Source organism: Protopterus annectens, chromosome 7.part0, assembly GCF_019279795.1.
Source record: "Protopterus annectens isolate FY-2018-M chromosome 7.part0, PAN1.0, whole genome shotgun sequence".
Lineage (NCBI taxonomy): Eukaryota > Metazoa > Chordata > Ceratodontiformes > Protopteridae > Protopterus > Protopterus annectens.
The window spans coordinates 374606620-374628984 of record NC_056739.1 but is presented as its reverse complement, the minus strand read 5'-3'; the positions used below and the strand labels follow the sequence as shown (position 1 = coordinate 374628984).

The window sequence follows — 22365 nt, the reverse complement described above, 5'->3', positions numbered from 1 at the left end:
GGCAGATGCCTGGTGTCAAAGCCATGGCCTCAAGCTCAATGCCAAAAAGTGCATTGTCATTCCTTTTGGTAAAAACACAGTACCCATGAACTACCACATAGGTGGTAGTCTACTTAACACTGAAAGTGTGATATGAGACCTTGGGACACAGGTGGACAGTAGTCTCTCCGTTGATAATCACATCGCCACAGTAGTCAGGAAATCCTTATATGTGGCACACCTCATCACAAAAGTTTTCTCATCCAGGAAAAAAGAAGTTATTGTTCCCCTCTACTCGTCACTCATTAGACCCATTATAGAGTACAATGCCCCTTTTGGTATGTACCTCACAAGACATCTACAACAGCTGGAAAGGCCACAGAAATACCTCACAAAGAGGATTACCGGCCTCAAAGAGATGCCCTATGCAGACCGTCTCAAAAAGCTGCAGCTTTACTCCATTGCATATTGTCTACTCAGTGGTGATCTCTGTCTAACACACAAAGCTATGTCAAACCCAGAGCTTTTAGACATGCTCCACTTAAAGAAATCCCAATCCCTATGAGCTACATGCTCTAGGGACCTAAACCTTGTCACCACAATAAACAGAACATGCTGGAGGGACAGATTCCTGTCCCAGAGACTTCCCATACTCTGGAACAAACTACCTATCTATAGCAAACAAAGCTCCACATTAGCACTGTTCAAGAAAAATCTTGATGATTGGATGGGAGATAGGAAATTCACCCCAGGGATCAGTTCTGTGGCTCTGCTCGACAGTGGCACAGGAAAATAATTTTCTTGGGTGGCGAAAGCCACGGTACCTTTGGCTAGGCTTATATAGGCCCTAGGGCCAATAGCCTAGTACCTACCTATGAACCTATATTTGTGCATAATCACTGGAACTATAGGGTGAGGAGGGATGAGAACCCCCCCCCCTCCCCAATATCTCTCAACCATACCAAATTCCTCAGTATTTACCAGTTTTGGGGGCAAAATAGAGGGAAACACCAATCGTGGCAGATGTGAATAAGTTATGCAGAATTCGCCTGTAAGCTTCTCTTTATTTTATCTGCTATTCTGCTAAGCATTCATAAGTCTGTGTGCAATGTCACTGTGTGCCTTGTAACTTAAGTCCGTCGATGCCGCCGTTTTGTTTGTGCATCTGCTGGCTATTTATCTTTTATTAAAATGGAATGCCGCTCAGTCTGCTCACTCAGTTATCTGCTGGCTGGATCATAATTGTTGTGCATTATATCATAAATCTGCCATTTTGCTGCCCAACCCAAGTGTTTTTTTTCTGCAAGCATATTGCTCATTTTATAGGCGGGGGGGGGGGTGTCTACAAGCTCCCAAGTCTCTTCATTTTGCTGCTGTCATTTCAGTTTATGTACAAGCAGTGTGTGTCATGCAGGCAAGGCACCATTTATATCTCTTGCTGCTGCCATTTCAGTTTATCTGCAAACATGCAAAGTCATTATAACTTTAAGTCTGCGAAAGCAACGTGTCTACAAGCTGCCAGTTCTCTTTCTTTTATTGTTACCATTTCAGTTTATCTAAGTCCATTTGTACTGGGCTGCCCAAGTGTTGTTTTATTTATCTGCAAGCATATTGCTCATTTTATAGGGGGTGTCTACAAGCTGCCAAGTCCCTTTATTTTGCTGCTGCCCTTTCAGTTTATCTACAAGCAGTGTGTGTGTCATGCAGGTACCATTTATATCTCTCAAACTGAAATGGCAGCAGCATCTGTAAGCAAGCAAAGTCGTTATAACGTTAAGTCCGTGAACGTGATCAAAGTTATAACTTTAAGTCCTGCAAACATTGTAAGTCCGTTCCTTGGTACCCTTTGTTGCTCATTTTATAGGCTGCTGACTGCCGTGTATATTTGAATGGAATGCTTTGCAGTGTATATCTGAATGGAATGCTTTGCTAGTTTATCTGCACCATTTGTCTCTTGGTGCTGCAAAGTCCATTTTATGTGCTGGGCTGCCAAGTGTTTTATTTATCTACAAACATATTGCTCAAGGTGTTGTTTTATTTATCTACAAACATATTGCTCAAGGTGTTGTTTTATTTATGTACAAACATATTGCTCAAAGTGGTGTTTTATTTATCCACAAGCATATTGCTCAAGGTGTGTGTGTGTGTGTGTGTGTGTGTGTGTGTGTGTGTGGTGTGCATCTGTAAAATGCCCCAGTTTAAGCATACCTAGTGGTTAGAGATAGTCGGGCCCAAACCTTGTACCTTGGATGCAAGGGACAAGAGCTTGAATTCCCTACCCACACTAGCTCTTTGGTCTGTTCCTCTTGAAATTTGTGATTTTCTAGCAAATTATTGAGAACTGAATTCACTAAATAATGATAGAAAGACAAACTTAAATGGCTATATTTTAGGAAATGCATGGTAATACAAAACATTTTATTCTAGCAACTCTTCTAAGCTTGTACAAGCAATGTTTACAATGTGTTCTTGGTTTTGGGCCTTTGTCTCCCCCCCCAATAAATTTTGGCTTTTTCCAGATTTCTTGTGCTTCATAGTTCCTCAGGAGGAGAGAAGTTTATTGCTGCTTATGTGAAACTGGTTTGTTTTAGTAGTACAACAGGTAGAATACTTGCTTCTGATTCAGAAGGCTCTGGGTTCTACTCCCACAGTGTGTAGATGAATTGCTGATACTGTACTGTGTTGTACTTTTAAAGGGGGTGGATGCTGCAGTCCTGAGAATGTCCTCTTTGGCAGAGATACCTAGTAACTATGAACCTGTTATCTGTTTGCCATCCATTCCCTATTGCAATATTAGAAGTTACTGCAAAATTAGTAGCTTATTTTATTTAATGTAACAGGCAATTTATCCCTCAAGGGCAACAGGCACTTTACTTGTAGATGAAACAATGAAATATAAAGTTGTTTGCTAGCAGCAACCCTTTCATTAGTTATTTATTTATTTATTTTATTTAACATTTGTTGACTGGAAAAGTCCGACTAGTGCACAGAGCATATTTTCAGCAGAGGCCCGGGGAGAAAAGCTCCGGACGCATGTCTTTAGAATGTGGGAGGAAACCCATGCAAATGCAGGGAGAACATGCAAATTCCACACAGAAGGTGCCCCAGCCAAGAATTGAACCGGAGAACCTCTTGCTGTGAGGTGACAGTTTAGATTACTTTTTCTTCTGCAGAGATTGTGCATATTTACTGATACTGGTGGATTGTAGAAGTTTGAGTAGACTTTTATGATGGAAATGTTCTGAGTTGGGCAGTTTTGTCATGATTGGTTCATGCATTTTGTTTCATTGCTTACTGGAAGATGTTCAAAACAAGAAATTTAAAACACACTCTAATAAGGGTGCTGTATTATACAAGGAATATAATTTAATACAGTCAGGAAGGTGTATCAAAGAACAGATGTATGTTTCATGTGCAAGGTGCCAATGATTTGAAAACAGCTCAAAGGTAATCTTATCCACCACTGGCCAGATGCATTTTCTTTGAATGTAGGTTTCAATGCTGTTTCAGTGAATGTGAGTTTACTTCCAAGGGCAGAGAAGTTTTAATGCTAAGTCTATTTTCATCGTGAGACTGTATTGCTTTGTTTAGCAGATGTCTGTTATGTTTGTGCTATATATAATGTAAAATAAAATCCAAATAATCATTGTAGAAGTAAAGCAGTATGCACATTACAGTGTTTATGGTAAATGGGGTGAAATAGCCAAGTAATGGGACATTGTAATGGCTGCAGGGGGACTCTGGGACCATATTTTGGTTGTCCTTCAGTTTGTGTTTGAAAGTTGGTATCCCACAATCCCATTGAAGTAGGTGGGGTTACATAATTATGTATGCATTTTTATGTTAATCAGCATAAAGATTTGTATCTATTTTTCATGGGCCTTTGTCCAGATTTTTGATGTTTCCAGGTTGTGAGGTATGCACCCCCCCCCCCACACACACACACACTTTCAGCTCAGCAGCTTCTCAACATGCACTGAAACTGCTGCCAGAATAGTGATTACATGGACACATTCGCATTGGCTTTTCTGAGGTAGCCACAAAGTTAGCCAGCTGGAAAAGGCAGCTGAGTGATAAATCGTATTTTTGGGGTGCCCAAGTTCACAGTTTTCACAGAAAAGGCTATGCAAGTGTTTCTAAGGCATGCTAGTTAACTTTTTTCATCAAGAATTTTGGACAAAACCAAAAATAACAGGGGAATGAAGGCTGAAACTCTGGGAAAATGTTTAAACAAACTTGCTCATTTAAAATTTAATTGAACAGGTTTTTGCATCAACATGCATTTTCTGACTAATAGAAGTATGTAATGTTAATCCTCTGCATAACTCTTACTTTTGCTTAAGAATTCTGGATAAAGCCAAAAATAATGGAAGGATAAAGGACAAAAATCAGGGACAGATTTTTAAATATTGCCCTCCTAAAGTTAGAAACTGCTAGAATAACAGGGTTTACATTATCATGCATTTTCTGATGCATATAAATTCTCAGACTCAAATGTTTCATTATTTAGTGAGCACATTCCTCTATGGTTGTCAGAAAACTACAGATTTTATGAAGAACATACCAAAAAATGTGAGGCAAAAATCTGGACATTCTGTAAAATTCTGGAGAGTTGAGAGATGGTATGATCTTGGGTTATTTACCAGAAAGCCAAACACTTGATAAGGGACAGGACAAAAATATGAAGCAAAATGAAGGATTTTCTGCAAAATTCTGGACGGCTTATTTATTGATTGATTGCTGTTTGTTTACCAGATAAATGGGCTGGTATTTTGACCCTTTTCGGCCAGCAACAGAGATCAGCAACAGTAAATATTTTAATTTACCCAAGTACAATAAGACATTACGAGGTATGTTTAATTTCCATAAGTTGGAGCAGACCTATGTGTTTGCTGCCTTTCACCCACTGAGTACCAGGATAGGCTTTGACTTTCCTGTCTAATAGCCTGTTTTATGAAGAACTTATCACAGAGGTACATTTTACTGGAGCTAGACTGACTTCCAGTGTAGTAATCCTTTGGCTGTATTTGATTATTCATTCATTATCTTATACCCACTTTATGCTATTCAGGATCATTATGGGGGTAAGCATAGATTTTCTGACAAGCTATGTGAGTAAGCCATAAAAGCAGTTTAGATTCATAGATATTCTTAAGGCCAACAAATGTTATGATCATTCACATTTTGCCATTATCCTTCCTCAGGCAGCTCCTCCTTTCTCCAGAAAGACCATACCAGTAAAACCCAGACTGAATTGTGGATATCTATCTAGTCACTATTTTATGTTTTAAAGTAGGATGGCAAGTCTCACTGCTTAACATGTAGAGTAAGTTTATTCCAAAGGTTTGGGAGGTACTACCTTACAAGTATGCTTCTCCACTGTGCATCTATTGGTGAAGATTTAGGTCCCTGGTTCTAGAACTTTTGGAGATATTGGACTTGCTGAGAAACACGAGGTCTAGGATAATTGGGTCCATAATGGTGCAGCAAGCAAAACAGATCTCCCCTCTAAAGTCTTAAAACACTGAATAAATGGATAAAACTTCCATCACATCTTCATAGTTCAGAGCCTGTGATCCTTTTTGGTTGGGAACCTTTAGAGTCTTGTTTATTGATTTATATGATTGAGATGCACCCTAAAGGGGGCACTGTACTCAAAATTTATCCTGATCAGTGCTTAGACCATGGGGATATTCTTTTGGAAGTTAGGTGGGCAAAATAAATGGATTTCCTGACAGCTGTTGTCACATGATGGTCAAAGACAAGGAGCTATATTAGAAAATGTATCTAGGTCATTTTGTAGTTGCGTGTTGCCTGTATAGTATGATGGGGGAGGGGGTGTCTACCAAAAGTGTACTACACTTTTTATCATTTAGTTTGAGCTCATTTTTGGTACACCAGTGGTTTAATAGGCAGGGTTTATTCAGAAGGGTTTGGGTATTGTACTGTGACTTAACAGCGACTTCTAGTTTGCAGTCATCTGCAAACTTTGTTAGCCAGAGGTCATGGCTCACGACTTGGAGATCAGAGAAGTAAATACCAAAAAGGAGATACTACAGCACTGAGGGATACCACTGGTCAAATTCATAGTTATTGATGTCTGGGCTCTGTATTTCAGCCAGTTACCATCCATCTTATCACATATGGAGTCAGTTTTTAAAGTAGTTAGCTTTTGTATGATGCCAGCTTTGGGGAATGGTGTTGAAGTCCTTTGCCAGATCAAAATACACTATATGCACTTGATGGCCAATGTCTACAGATTCCGTAACCCTTTTAAAGAAGTTTCCAGATCTAATAGACAGGATCTTCCCTTTACAAAGCTGAACTGTTGGGGATCAATTCAAACAAGAGTCTTGATATCACAGTTTATGTGGTTAGTTATGATACACCCCAAGGTTTTGCAGATGTGGCTTGTGATTCTGATAGGACTTTAACTAGTCAGGTCAGTTGTAAGGCCACCCTTATGGAGGGGAAGTACTATTGCTGTATGCTGCTCATCAGGGATGAAGCCAGTAACTAAACTTAAGTCAAACAGCTTGAGGAGTGTATCTGCTAAGTCTAGGATATGTTTAACACTATTATGCAAACAGGTACATGGTATATAGTAATAAATAAAGATGTAGTCAAAAGGATTGCTGCATACCAAAAACCTGAAAAAAGCAAGCACCTTGCATATTTTTTTTCATATCTAGACATTTGTGTTATAAAATGTGTTTGGGAGAGTAAAAAACCTTGGTGATAAGCTGTATGATGTAGTTATGTGATGAGGTAGTCCATGGCAATGCTAAATATTTTGACTATGGCCTTCAGTGAAATGAAACCCTAGGAAAAAGACTCCGCTGGCCTCCTGCTGTCCATTGTCCCCCCTGCACACCCCCATTGTGCCCCCTATTTTCCCCATCTTAGCCTTGTGACAGCATTTCAATTACATTGTTTCTTAATTTCCCGTTATTTGTTGAGATCTTCACATTTTTTCTACATTGTTTAAATGTATCCTAAATGCCTAAGATTACACCATAAAAATGAGGACATAATAAAATGAAGCCATCAGTCTCACCCCCCCCCCCCCCCGAAGACCTTGAGTTATATATGATCTGAGTTGCATTTTTTCAAACCTTTTGAGCCAAAGATGGCCTGACAAAAATTGTGGCTGAAGAAATAGTCTTGCTTTTCAATTTTTCCTGCATTCTTTCATCGCTCGCTAAATGGCCAAGACTGCAGTGTGATAACTGTGGAGGAAGCAATTGAATTAAGCTAATAGTCTGAAGGCTGCTTGGACCTTAGAAGCCGTGGAATTCTATGTAAAATTAGGTACATTTTATAGCTTTCCCTCAGCCTTTTGTTAAAGTTATGGACTGGACAAAAATCATGATTAACTGAAGAAACCCAGTCTTATTTTTTCTTTCAAGAAAGAATTAGTTTGCACCCAAGGCTTAATGGTGAAAGCTGACAAAAAATTAGTTCCCAATAAACTAAGAGAATAAATGCATGCAAGAATGCATGAAACATATCAGAGAATAGTCCGTTTCCCTGTCAGCAGAAAAAAACGATAGTCACCTTCCCAGATTGGGATGAAACTGTATGATGAATGGCCATAATTATACTTTTCAACTTACTGCTGTCACACATCATGCAGCGTGCCTCTTCACCAGCAAAAGACATCTACCTCCATCTATGTATTCATCTGAAATATAATGACTGCACTGTCAGAGCCTCACAAAAGCAACCATGAAGATGTGTATAGTACCTCTGAGGTTTATCTGTGAGGAAAATTAGAGAAATAATGATCACATTTTCTGTGTCCCAAACAAGTTATGGTAATTTCTGTGCACACCTCTGAGGTTTGATTGCAAGGAGAATGTAAGGATTAATAATCTCACTGTTCCCAGCCCCCACCATCCACACATACACATACACACGCACACACACACACACACACACACACACACACACACACACACACACACACACACACACCCACACACACACACTACAGCAACCTTCTGTGCACATTCTGAGCAGGGCCAGATGTAGAACAGCTGGGTCCAGAGCAGGATCCCTCAATAAGCCTGTGTCAAGCTCTACTTCTGCAGCCTGAGTTGTGAACACTCATAGGTAGGTAGTAGGCTTATCAGCCCTAGGGCCTATACAAGCCCAGCCAAAAAGGTATCCTTGCTTTTGCCACTCAAGAAAATTATTTTCCTGTGCCACTGTCGAGCATAGCCACAGAAGTGATCCCTGGGGTGAATTTCCTATTTCCCATCCAATCATCAATATTTTTCTTGGAGTGCTAATGAGGAGCTTTGTATGATATAGATAGGTAGTTTATTCCAGAGTATGAGAAGTCTCTGGGACAGGAATCTATCCCTCCGGCATGTTCTGTTTATTGTGGTGACAAGGTTTAGGCACCTAGAGCTTGTAGCTTGGAGGGATTGGGATTTCTTTAAGTGGAGCATGTCCAACAGCTCTGGGCTTGACATAGCTTTGTATGTTAGACAGAGATCACCTCTAAGTAGGCGATATGCGATGGAGTAAAGCTGGAGTTGTTTTGAGACGGTCTGCGTAGGGCATCTGTTTGAGGCCGGTAATCCTCTTTGTGAGGTATTTCTGTGGCCTTTCCAGTTGTTGTAGATGTCTTGTGAGGTACATACCAAAAGGGGTGTTGTACTGTATAATGGGTCTAATGAGTGATGAGTAGAGGGGAAGAATGACCTCTTTTTTTCTGTATGAGAAACCTTTTGTGATGAGGTGTGCCACGTAGAAGGATTTCCTGACCACTATGGCGATGTGATTATCAAAAGAAAGACTACTGTCCACCTGTAGCCCAAGGTCTCTTATCACACTTTCAGTGTTAAGTAGACTACCGTCTATGTGGTAGTTCATGGACACAGAGTTTTTACCAAAGGGGATAACAATGCACTTTTTGGCATTGAGCTTGAGGCCATGGCTTTGACACCAGGCATCTGTCTCCGTGAGGCCCTTTTGTAGGATGTCTACATCATTAGGAGTTTTGATTAGGACTCCTAGTTTGCAGTCATCTGCGTACTTAGTTAGCCAAAGACCTTCTGTGTTAGCCTGTACTTCAGAGAAGTAGATACCAAACAGGAGGAGGACCCAGGACTGAACCCTATGGTACTCCACTTGTCACTGGTTTGACGTCGGATTTGGAGTCTGCTACTTTCACAGTGTGGGTTCTGTCAGTGAGCCAGTTAGCAACCCATCTTGTGACATAGGGATTTATACCTAGTTTAGTGAGTTTATCTATAATTCCAGAGTGGGGGATGTGTTGAAAGCCTTGGCAAGATCTAGATAGGCTGTGTGAACCACTTTACCCGCGTCTACGGCTTTGGTGACTGCTTCAAAGAAGTCTATCAGGTTTAGGAGACATGATCTGCCTTTTACAAACCCAAACTGGGTGGGGTTCATAAAGATCCTCCCGGGATCTAGATGGTCTGTGATGCATTTTATGTCTTATTTTTGAAAGATAATAACTTGTAGTGTATAGAAGGAAAAGAGCATGCTTGTTAAGCACCTTTCTGAAATCAGGTTCTTAACAAACATTTATTAAGCACCTCATACTATTAAGCAATAGTCACACACTAAAGCACTAACAGCAATCAGCGGTCACAACAAAAAAGGCATGGGAAGCTGTTAAAAACTTCAAGGGGACTTTTTCTGACTGAAGTGTTTAGCAGCTTCCCAGTACTGTTCTGTGGTGGTTTCTCTGCATGCAGAGGTAAGTGTGTTACAACAGTACTGTACTTTTCTCTCTAACTCTTGAATGCATGTCTCCTGGATCGCATACCAGACAGGTGGAACATTAGCTTCATTTGTTCATTTCTATGAAATTTCTATGCAGTAATTTGAAATATAACACATATTTACATTAAGTAAATTCAAAAAAGTAGGCAGTTACCAAAACTAATAAAAAAGAAGAAATGCCACCAGCCACGACCAAACTCCTTCCAACAGATGTAAAGACCAGATATTCCACGATGAAACCAACAGTTTGGTTAACGCTTTTATTCACCACACATAAAAAACATGCGTTTTCGTCCTAAACAAAGGACTTCATCAGACAAACACCATAAAATCCATTCAGCTTAAATACTTCCCATAACTACTAGTTTAATTTGGAAACCAATGATTTCATGATTATAAAATTTAAATGAACAAATCACATTGTCTTATTCTTGCATATTAATGTCTTCCTTTTAAAGTGTCTTGTGCTTTACTCAGTGTTGACCTACATACAATTCAGGTTTTCCTCTAAATATATGATTGCAATGAAATAAATAAATAAATAAATAATTAGTTTAAGAACCTCCATACTAAAAAATTATTTATTAAAAAGTTAAAAATTTAGAATTGATGTTGTGTTTCCTATGACAGTGAAACCAATACATTCATATGTTTGTTTTGTCAAATTCTCCTTAGCTTATCTTGTGTATATATATGCTTACCCCCTCTAGTGTCCATATTTAGTAATTACATGGAATTTTAATCAAATATTATTAGCTCTTAATTTTAAAAGTGAAGAAATGGATATAAACTCATTCATGCCAGGCCTCGTACTAGCGTTGAGGTTGATCTGCCACCAAAGTTCTTTACTTTCTAAAATTTCTTCCCATAAACCACCTCTTATGTCAGGTTTAATTTGATCCAAGACAAAGAATACATATTTGAATTCAGAACAATTGATGGAATGTTTAAAAAGTGCATTTGTACATTTCCCTTTTTTAATATCATATGTATGTTCATATATCCTTCTTTTTAAATGTTTCTCTGTCTTCCCCAAATAAAAAGATTGACATTTCTGACATAGAACAAGATATATAACTCCTTTACTATCACAGTTATAATGATTGTTACTGTTTAACCATCTCTTTCTGCTATCAATGTATACTTCCCCTTTATTAATAATATATGGGCACTGCGGACACCTACCACACTTGAATGTTCCTATTTTGTTACCATCTCCATGTTGTTTGATATTTATTTTCCTTTCTAATATATTCTTTATGTTCCTTGAATTTTTGTAAACTATTTTTGGTTGCATATTTACAACTTCATCTATATCAGTCAGCATGGAGAATTTGTTCCATTCCGTACCTGAAAATTCTTTCATCTTTTTATTGGAAGCGTTGTATTCCACCACCAAGCTTTTTGTGTATCCTTCACACTTTTTGTTGTTGTGTTTATTGTAATTATTATTCCCCCTACCCCCAAGACTAAAATTTCCATTTCCTTTCTCAAAAATAGGTTTGAATCTGTCATTCCTACCTCTTTTGACTTCTTCCCATATATTACAAACGAATTCCTTGGGATGTCCACGTTCTAAAAACATTTTCTCCAGCTTTTTACATTCCTGTTCAAAGTCAACGTCTAAACTAGTCATTCTTGACCCCCTTACATATTGCCCTTTAACAATATTTCTTTTACTATGCAGGGGGTGAGAACTGTCATAGTGTAAAAATGAGTTCACATAAGTTTCTTTTCTAAAAACATTGGTTTCAAACTTCCCATTCTTCTTATATACTTCAACATCCAAATATTGGAGTGTTTCATTGTTGATGGAATATGTAAATTTTAAGAAACTTGTTGTCCCACCAATATATTCCATAAATTCCAGGAATCTTGCATGCCCCCCTACCCAAAAAATGACAATGTCATCCAAAAACCTGTGATAAATCAACCAATGTTTTTTATATTCTGAATTGAGTATATAACTTTCCTCCCATTTGGACAACACAATATTGGCATAAGTAGGGGCGCATGCAGCTCCCATGGAAACCCCAGCTTTTTGCTGGTAAAATTCACCTTCAAAAGTTAGGAAATTGTATTTCAAGACTGCATCCATAAATGCAACACTAGCTATTTTGCCATTGTGACAAAGAGTCGTGTCATTGAAAACACTCTCTTCGAACATCTCCATCCTTTTCACATGAGGGATGCAACTAAAAAGATCAATAATGACAAACATTATGTCTTCCTTGTACATCTCAGGTTTTAATTTACTCAAGAAGTCCCAGGAATCTTTGAGAATAACCTGGTTGTTCACCCAAATATGTTTTGTCTTAGTGTCCACAAATTTAGCTAAAGGAACGGTTTTAGCATCTTCTGCAGACACTATGGGTCTCAGGGGGGGGGGGGTTACACATATTTTTATGGATTTTTGGTATCCCAAATATTGTAGCCATTCTTGGTTTACTAACTTCCAAATACTTCAATATTTTATTGTCAATGACTCCCTCGACCAATAAATCCTGTAATAAATTATCTATTCGCTTGTAAGCGATGTTGATCTCATTTAGGGATACTATTGTGTATGTTTTCTCATTCCCCAAAATGACATTCATCTTGCCATCATACATCATTTTATCCATTATAACTATCCCCCCTCCCTTGTCAGGTTTCATAACTCTAAGAAGTGGATTTCTGCTTAAATCATTTAGCACAACTTTTTCTTCCTTACTTAAGTTATGGTTAACCCAGACTTTATTACTTTTCTTTCTAACCCCATCTACCAAAACCTTCTCAAAATTTTTTAGTTGTGGTAGTAAAGGGGGGTTGTAAATTGATTTTCTAGTTAACACAAGTTCTTTCGCTGTTACTCTATTCAGTCCCGCTCTTGAGGCAAGAATTTCTAGATTAATTTTCCTTATAAACAACTTAATGTCAAGGATAGTTCCCGTATAGTCTCCTGTAGTAGTAGGTATGAATTTCAACCCCTTACTTAAAAGGGAAAAATGCGGAATAGTTAAATTAGTTTCACTAAAATTATAAATACTAAAATCATTGTAAGTGTACTTAATATGGTCTCCCTCTATTAAAACATTGTTTGAACAGTCACTAATAATGTTGATATTACCAGGCTGGAGGGTATTATCCATTAGTATCTCCCTCTTCCTCTCCCCCCCCCCAATTCTGAAAATTTTCCCCTCTTGATTGGGTCTCTAACTCATTATTCCCTCCATGTTCTAATGGTGGAAATTCTTGATTGAATAATTCTTTTTCCCATTCAACTTCTCTCCTGTTACCATACCATTCTTTATTTTTAAAAAAATTGTTGTTCCTTTGCTTCTTTATAACACCTGAATTGTAACCTTGATTGGAAGGTTTAGGATAACTAATACTGTTTTCATACTCATAAATATCCCTATTTAATTTTCCTATTTTACGTTGTATAATGTTCTCACATTTCACATCAATGTCCCTCCTAATGTTGAAATATTTATCCCTTTCTTCTCTAATACTGAAGATTAAATCAGATTTTATGTTTTTGTCCAGTTCATCTATTTCTTTCCCCAATTCACATTGTTTGCGCTCATTTTCCTCAATAATAACTTTTATAATTTCCAAACCACAGTTATTAAACACATTCAGTAAACTCTTGTGAAATTGTGAGCCTATAGTTACATTATTAGGGTATTTATAAACCCTCAACCCCTTAGGAACAATTTCCCTTCTCAGACACTCATTTAAATATGCATTTTCAACACTTAAATTCCTGAATTTCATCATACAGTTGTGCAACTTGTCTATTTTGGTCAAATATGTACTGCCATCCCCATGGCCATAATCGTGTCTTTTGTTATTATCAGCGTTATTGAAAAGAAAGTCTTTAAGCCATTCTTCAGTCATTATATTGGCTTCTCTATTACTGAAAACAGTACCAGGCTGGAGGGTATTATCCATTAGTATCTCCCTCTTCCTCTCCCCCCCCCCCCCAATTCTGAATTTAATTTGGAAACCAATGATTTCATGATTATAAAATATTTTATAATCATGAAATCATTGGTTTCCAAATTAAATTAGTAGTTATGGGAAGTATTTAAGCTGAATGGATTTTATGGTGTTTGTCTGATGAAGTCCTTTGTTTAGGACGAAAACGCATGTTTTTTATGTGTGGTGAATAAAAGCGTTAATCAAACTGTTGGTTTCGTCGTGGATTATCTGGTCTTTACATCTATTGGAAGGAGTTTGGTCGTGGCTGGTGGCATTTCTTCTTTTTTACATATTTACATTATATACATCTTATGTTAAAGATATGATTCTGCTATGGCAGTAGACAGCTGCTAAAAAAAACCTTTTATATCACAAAATGCATCTTTTTCCCCCTCCCCCCAACCTTACTAAAAACTCCTGTTGTCCACCACGGCAATAAAACTTGATAATAAAATCAAAACTTTAATAAAAAAGAATATAACATAAAACAAGCAATCCTCAGTCTTCAGATAAGCGCTTTCGGCAAATATGCCTTCCTCAGATCGTAAAAAAGGACTGTTCAGCTTTTGTATTTATAAGGCATCACAGCCATTCATCTGTGACATGCCCTTGTTGTAAACCAAAAGGAGGCCAGCTAGCAAAGAGGGATAATTTCCTTCATTATAATTAAAGGCGCAGTATTTCTTTTTTACTATGAGATTGTATATGAGAAAACTAGAAGCTATGTATGTGAATACATTATATGAATGAAGCAAGATTCAAGTAAGTTTGCTGATCATATTCCTTCTATTCCTAAGCGCAGGTTTTAATGGCACAATGGTATTCAAGCCTGGTAATCTGTTCGCTCTTAAATTAATTATGTTTCCCTTAACTCTGTGCGATTATGAACATCATCTCCTCTTGTGGTCTGACAGACTGCCTCTATGGCCTTAAATACAAAGTGATGAGAAGGAAACTGTACTATATGGGCTGCTAAGGCATTATTGGGATCTTTCTGTTTGATGTCCCTTAAATGTCTAAGGATGTGTTCCTTAAGACGATCTGTTTTGCCAACATAGAAACCACTACATTGGCAGCAAGTCACTAAGTATATAATGTGGGAACTAGTACAATCAGCATAAACATTAAAATTGTACTGTTGCCTGGAGTATGGATGTACAAAAGTATTGGAGCTGTCAATGGAGTTGCAAGCTTTGCATCTCAGGCATTTGAAAGTGCCCTTTCTGTTAGAATTGGGCCTATTTCTTTCAAAACCATCTTTGTTGCAAATGAGACGTTTTAGATTCTTCTTATTCTTATATAGGAATCTAGGCTCTTCCCCTACAATGTCTTTTATTTTGTCATCAGTTGTCAATACTGGCCAAAACTTCCTAATAACTTCACATACTTGCTTATTGTCAGCAGTGTATGTTAACAAACATTTAAGTTGCTGTGATTGAGTTTTAAAATCCAGACTCTCATGATGACTCGATGTAGGTTCAGAGAAGTAGGGATGTCCCTTTCCTCTCCTTAATTCCTGTAGGTCATGCTTCAATCTTAAATTCTTTCTTTTATAAGATTTTTTACTTAAATGTGTCTCAATATTTCTCTGTTCTGCTACAAAGTCTTCATTCTCAGTACATAATCTTGAAGTTCTTAAGATCCGATTCTCAAAGATGTTATCAAAGATATGTCCCGTGTGCATACTCCCCCTATGCAGATAATGATTTCTCCAGGTTTCTTTTTTATGAATAAAGAAAACAACAAAATTAGCAGCTGAAACACCAAGCAACAACAGGACCAGTAAAATCCAATAAATTTATTCCGTACACTCTAGCACCTCGGCCACAGTAAGCCTTCAATGAGTCTGTGGCCAAGGCGCTAGAGTGTACGGAATAAATTTATTGGATTTTACTGGTCCTGTTCTTTTTTATGAATTCCTGTACTGATACCTCTATCAGGGTGTAGATGGATCTTTACATCCAGAAATTCTATGGTCTCCGAAGCGTGTTTGACCATAAACTCTAGAAAATCTGTGCTTTCGTTGATGAAGTTAACAAAAAGATCCAATTGTGTAGAGCTGCCTCTCCAAAGGATAAAGACATCATCCACAAAACGACCGTAGTACACTAGATGTTTCCAGGTACTAGGTAACAGTTCATTGTGTTCCCACTCAGCCAGAACCAAGTTGGAGTAACTATTTGTGCACGGGGTGCCCATAGCCACACCCCATGTCTGCAAATAGAAAGAGTCCCCATACATAAAGATGTTATTTTCCAATACGAGTTCCAAAAAGGAACATGCTGGTTCTGCTTCCATACTGTTTCTTGCTAAGAAAGATCTTATTGCCTGTAAACCATAGTCATTCGGAATCACCATAAACAAACTCTTGATGTCCATTGTCACTAGTAGCAAATCTTCATATTTTTTGAGACCCTTGGTAACTAAAATTTTTTTCCAGAAAGTCTCCTGAGTCCTTCAGTACAGTTCCTGCTAGTGGCAGGGCCTTCTTTAATTCATTCTCCATGTACATGGAAACAGGTTCAGTTATCCACCCCCTTCCAGAAGCTATGTGACGTAGGGGTGGGTCAACTGGATCCTTGTGAACTTTGGGGAGTCCGCTGATGTATGGAAACATAGGTTTGGGACAATCAAAGAACTCATATAGCTCTTGTGAGATGTTTGTCTCTATCAATAGGTCATATAGGTGGCTGTGAAAATGATCTACCTTAGTCGTAGCTTCACTGTAACTTATTCTCTTATACGTTCTTTCATCATCCAACACAGAGAGCATTTTGTGCCTTTACCATATGGCTTCCATCACCAACCTTCAGCATTTCCCAGCACCCCAGCAGAAATGAGCAGTTCACTGCAGGATCAGTAAAGATATTTAATTTATAAAGTTTAAAACTCATTTGATTTACATTTGAAATGGTGGTACCTCATAAAGTTCATATGAGTTATGTGTTTTACTTGACGTTCTCTATTTCTCGATTAAGCAGTGTTGCAAATGAAAACTCTGCTAAATTTGATTGTAACAGAAATGGTTTGAGGTGCATGAAATCACTGTTATGCACTATTTTTTTGGATATTCATAGAATAAATTGCATGCACAGCAACATGTAAGGAGAAAGTAAAGACATTATAGCTTTAGCTGAGCTTCACCTGTTTTTTTATCTCCATGTAGGTTCATAAATTACTGTTCTGAGAAAGGTGGTTGGACTGGTTATGTTTCTACTGGAGACGATGGTGAAGATGATCTTGTGGCCCAGCTAACTTCTCTTCAGCTAAACCCAGTACCAGAAGGTAAGAGAAAGTACATTGTTTTTAATGGATACTGGCTGGATTACGGGTAGGGAAGAGCTGCACTGCACTGTGGTGCCAAACCTTACTAATGCTTAGATCTTTAATTTAAGGTTGCTGAGTACATTATGCTTGTTTGAATGACTTTGTCTGTTAGTTTGATACAAAGTACACTTTTAACATTTTTAAGGAACATGTCTTCAGGTGGGTATTACTTTTAGAAGAGTTGTGCAAAAAACAGTAAATAATTTATAGACTGATCAAATGCAAATCCCCCCCCCCCCCACACACACACACACACATAAATACATACACACAGATGTGTGCTAGGTGCCTATAACATCCTTGTAGTGGAATTAGCAGATTACAAAAATTATTAAATTATTACAAGCCAGTGCATTTCTTTGTGCCGGTCCCAAGCCCGGATAAATGGGGAGGGTTGCGTCAGGAAGGGCATTCGGCGTACAATTTTGACAAATCATACATGCAGACAAAAGTACACCTATACATACCGGATCGGTCGAGGCCCGGGTTAACATTGACTGCCACCAGTACTGTTGGTGGAAATTGGGCTACTGTTGGCCGAAGGAGGAGAGGAGGCGGAAGGCATGGCCGAAGGCAGGTAAAGGCTAGGACTGTGATAGTGAGGGTCAGAACTTTGAATGTTGGCAGTATGACTGGTATAGGGAGAGAGCTAGCTGATATGATTGACCGAAGGAAGGTTGGTATATTGTGTGTGCAAGAGATCAGATGGAAGGGGAGCAAGGCTAGGTGTATTGGAGGCGGGTTCAAATTGTTTTATCATGGTGTGGATGGGAGGAGAAATGGCATAGGCATTATCCTGAAGGAACAGTATACTAAGAATGTTTTGGAGGTGAAAAGACTGTCGGATAGAGTGATATTTATGAAGGTGGATTATATCTTATGTAGAAGGGCCAGTCTGAACGAGATTGGAGACTGTAAAGTGGTGGCAGGGAAAGTGTAGTTAGGCAGCATAAGATGGTGGTTTGTAGGATGACATTGCTGATCAAAAAGAGGAGGATGAGTGTGAGGGCAGCACCAAGGATCAAATGGTGGAAATTGAAAAATGGTAATTGTGAGGTGATATTCAGGGAAGAGTTAAGACAGGCACTGGGTGGCAGTGAAGAGTTACCATATAGCTGGGTAACTACTGCAGAGCTAGTAAGAGAGATGGCTAGAAAGGTTCTTGGTAGTGACATCTGGAAAGAGGAAGGAGGACAAGGAGACCTGGTGGTGGAATGAAGAAGTACAGGAGAGTATACAGAGAAAGAGGTTGGTGAAGAAGTGGGATTGTCAGAGAGATGAAGAAAGTAGACAAGAGTATAAGGAGATGAGGTGCATGGCAAAGAGAGAGGTGACGAAGGCAAGGATAAGGCGTATGACAAGTTGTATGAAAGATTGGACACTAAGGAGGGAGAAAAGGACCTGTACCGATTGGCTAGACAGAGGGACCGAGCTAGTAAAGATGTGCAGCAGGTAAGGGTGATAAAGGATAATTTGTGAAACGTACTCACAAGCGAGGAGAGTGTGTTGGGTGTGTTGAGCAGATAGAAAGAGTACTTTGAGGGGCTGATGAATGAAGAGAATGAGAGGGAGAGAAGGTTGGATGATGTGCGGATAGTGAATCATGAAGTGCAGTGGATTAGCAAGGAGGAAGTAAGAATAGCTATGAAGAGGATGAAGAACGGAAAGGCTGTTGGTCCAGATGACATACCCGTGGAAGCATGGAGGTGTTTAGGTGAAATGGCAGTGGAGTTTTTAACTAGATTGTGTAAGGAAATCTTGGAAAGTGAGAGGATGCCTGAGGAATGGAGAAAGTGTTTTGGTACAGATTTTTAAGAATAAGGGTGATGTGCAGAGCTATAGAAACTACAGAGGGATTAAATTGATCAGTCACAGCATGAAATTATGGGAAAGAGTAGTGGACGCCAGGTTAAGAAGGGAGGTGATGATTAGTGATCAGCAGTATGGTTTCATGCCAGGAAATAGAACTACAGATGTGATGTTTGCTTTGAGATTGTTGATGGAGAAGTACAGAGAATGTCAGAAGGAGTTGCATTGTGTCTTTGTGGATTTAGAGAAAGCATATGACAGGGTGCCTAGAGAGGAGTTGTGGTATTGTATGAGGAAGTCGGGAGTGTTAGAGAAGTATGTAAGAGTGGTACAGGATATGTACGAGGGTAGTGTGACAGTGGTGAGGTCTGCGGTGGGAGTGATGGATGCGTTTAAGGTGGAGGTGGGATTACATCAAGGTTCAGCTCTGAGCCCTTTCTTATTTGTAATGGTGATGGACAGGTTGACAGACGAGATCAGACAGGAGTCCCCGTGGACTATGATGTTTGCAGATGACATTGTGATCTGTAGTGAGAGTAGGGAACAAGTGGAGGAGACCCTGGAGAGGTGGAGATATGCAGGACTAAGACAGAATATATGTGTGTGAATGAGAGGGAGGCTAGAGGAATGGTGAGGATGCAGGGAGTAGAGGTGGCGAAGGTGGATGAGTTTAAATACTTGGGATCAACAGTTCAGAGTAATGGCGAGTGTGGAAGAGAGGTGAAGAAGAGAGTACAGGCAGAATGGAGTGGGCGGAGAAGAGTGTCAGGAGTGATTTGTGACAGACGAGTACCAGTAAGAGTGAAAGGGAAGGTCTACAAGAGGGTAGTGAGACCAGCTATGTTCAGGGACGTCGGGAGGCATACGCACTGTACTGATTTCAGTACAACTTATGTAGAAGGGGGGGGGGTAGCATTTTAAATGTTCACTTTTCTTTTTATTCGTGCTTTACTGCACGATGACGTCAGTGCAGCCAGTCAGGAGCTCCGCACATGTATTTCCGGCCGACCAGCCAGTAGCACATCAGGGCAGCCAGTCAGGAGCTCCGCACATGTATTTCCGGCCGACCGGCCAGTTCAAATGCTTTTGGTCAAAGCGGGAGGAGGATTCGTTATGATGTTGGTCTCACTTCATGCTTTCCGAGCGGGAAGCGGATTCGTTATGGTGGTCTCACTTCAGTCTTGCAACCAAGGGTTGGTGATTAATATGAAGAGAGTGAGTGTGTGTGTGTGTGTGTGTGTGTGTGTGTGTGTGTGTAAATGCCCCAGGTGGGATGTACTGGTGTGATTACTCATGGTGGTGTGGTAGGGAATACCTCAGGCTTGAACCCTGTACCTTGTATGCAGGTGTTAAAGACCTGAATTCCCTACCCACCACCATTTGTAAATAAATTGCAGATTTTTGCCTCATATTTGATCTGATCAATATCTGTATCATATCTGTGGTTTTTAAATATTGCAATGCTTGAAATTTGATGGTGCAGTGGTAGCAACGTAGCATTGATACCTCACAGCTGTAGGTTCTTGGGTTTGGTTCTTGGCTGGGGTGCCTTCTTTGTGGGGGGGGGGTCTGTATCTTCTCCCTGTGTTTGTGTGGGTTTGCTTTTGTGTCCTCCCATGTTACAAAGACATGTCTGCATTATTTTTTCCTGGGCCTCTGCTGAGAATTGTGTTTTTTTTTTTGTTCCAAGTCGGACTGTCCTGATTAACAAATTGACAGGCATTTAAATTTCAGACTTCAGTTTTCTGAATGTTTACTTCCTTACATATTTGATGGTGCAGTGGCAGTATTGTTGCCTCACAGCTGTAGGTTTTCTGGTTTGATTCTTGGCTGGGGTGCCTTCTGTGTAGAGTCTGCATCTTATCCCTGTGTTTGTGACATAGTAAAACAACTTTTTATTCTAGCAATAAATATATACTAACACAACCTTTTTTATAGCAATTTGTTTAAGTTTATGACTATTTGAAATTTGTCCTTATTTTTGGGACTGTAATACCCTGTTATTGGCTTTGTCCAGGTTTTTTGTGCTAAGGTTGACAGCTATGGCAAGAACTGAATTCACTGAATATGTTTGAGGGCTGTATTCCCTCATTACTGGGTTTGTCCAGGTGTTTTGTGCTAAGAGGTTGACAGCTATGGTGAGAACTGAATTCATTAAATGATAGCCATTTAAGTCTCAGTCTTCCTCTCTTTCACAAAGCAGGTGATTTGGCATAGTGGTATGTTGTTCTGACTATTTTGCACAGTGACCTTGGCAGTAAAATGTATGATGGTAACACAGCATTTTATTCTAGCAGCTTTCCAAGATTATACAAGCAATATTTAATGTGTTCCTGTTTTTTGCCCTTTTGACCCACCCCAATAAATTTGGCTTTTTCCAGACTTCTTGTGCTGCGAAGTTGAGATGTAGTTGAGTATTGCATAGATTTTACAAGGAACTGAGAGCTGCAGGGGAAGAGAAGTTTAGTGCTGATTATGCTAAGTTGGCTCACATTGCTAGTAGCACAAAATGTTGTGTACTTGCTTTTAATGCAGAAGGTTGTTGGTTCTACTCCCATAAGGGGTGAATGCTGCTGTACTGAAAGTTAAGACACTAACAATGAGCCTGTTATCAGTTTGCCATCCATTTCATTTTGCAATATTACTAGCTAATTAATGTAATTTAGGCAATTTATTCCTCAGAGGCATCAGACACTATTTTTCGGTGAAGTCATGAAATATAAAGGTGATTGCTAGCAGCAACCTCTTCATTAGTTAGATTTATTTAACGTGGAATTATTTAGATGACTTTTTTTACTACTTCAGAGATTGTGCATATTATTTACTGATAATGGTGGACTGTAGAAGTTTCACTAGACTTTTATGATGGAAATGTTCTGAATTGGGCAGTTTTGTTTCATTGTTTACTGGAAAAATGTTCAAAGCAATAGGAAGGTGTATCAAAGAGCACATGTATGTTTTATATGCAAGGGGCCTATGATTTAAAAGCAGCCCAGAATTAATTTTTATCTGCCACGGGTAAAATGTATTTTTCTTTGAATGTGGGTTTTAATGTTGTTTCAATGAATGTGAGTTTAAAGGGCAGAGAAGTTTTAATGCCAAGTTTGTTTAGCAGATGTCTTGGTGTTTGTGCTGTAAAATGCAAAATAAAACTTTCAAATGAAGTTCAAATCATCATAGAAGTAAATCAGTATGCACACTAGTATTTATGGTAAATGGAGTGAAATAGCAAAGTAATGGATCATTGGAATGGCTGCAGGGGGAGGCTCCATTCGACCATGGTTTTGTGAGGGGAAGGGCAGCAAACTTAGACAGCCCCAGCTGAACTATACCTCCCAACTGTCCAGATTTTCAAAGAATGAATAGATTTTTTGCTTCTTATTTTTGGTTTGTTCCTCAATTTGTGGTTTTCTGGCAAATGATTTAGGAATTAAGTCACTAAATAATGACACACTAGTTTCAGACTTTATAACCTTCAGAAAAATGCATGCTAAAATAAGACCTGTTCTATCAACTGTCCCA

General features: G+C 39.0%; 1 protein-coding gene across 2 annotated transcripts in view; it reads left to right on the top strand.

Annotated features, from left to right (window-relative positions):
- MOV10 (Mov10 RISC complex RNA helicase) overlaps window positions 1-22365 on the top strand; it is an 892455-nt gene that overhangs the window by 824245 nt on the left and 45845 nt on the right. For both annotated transcript variants that reach the window (XM_044076939.1, XM_044076940.1), the window contains exon 21: window positions 16874-16992. In XM_044076939.1, the coding sequence (XP_043932874.1) occupies window positions 16874-16992 (119 nt within the window). The remainder of the gene's footprint in view (window positions 1-16873; window positions 16993-22365) is intronic.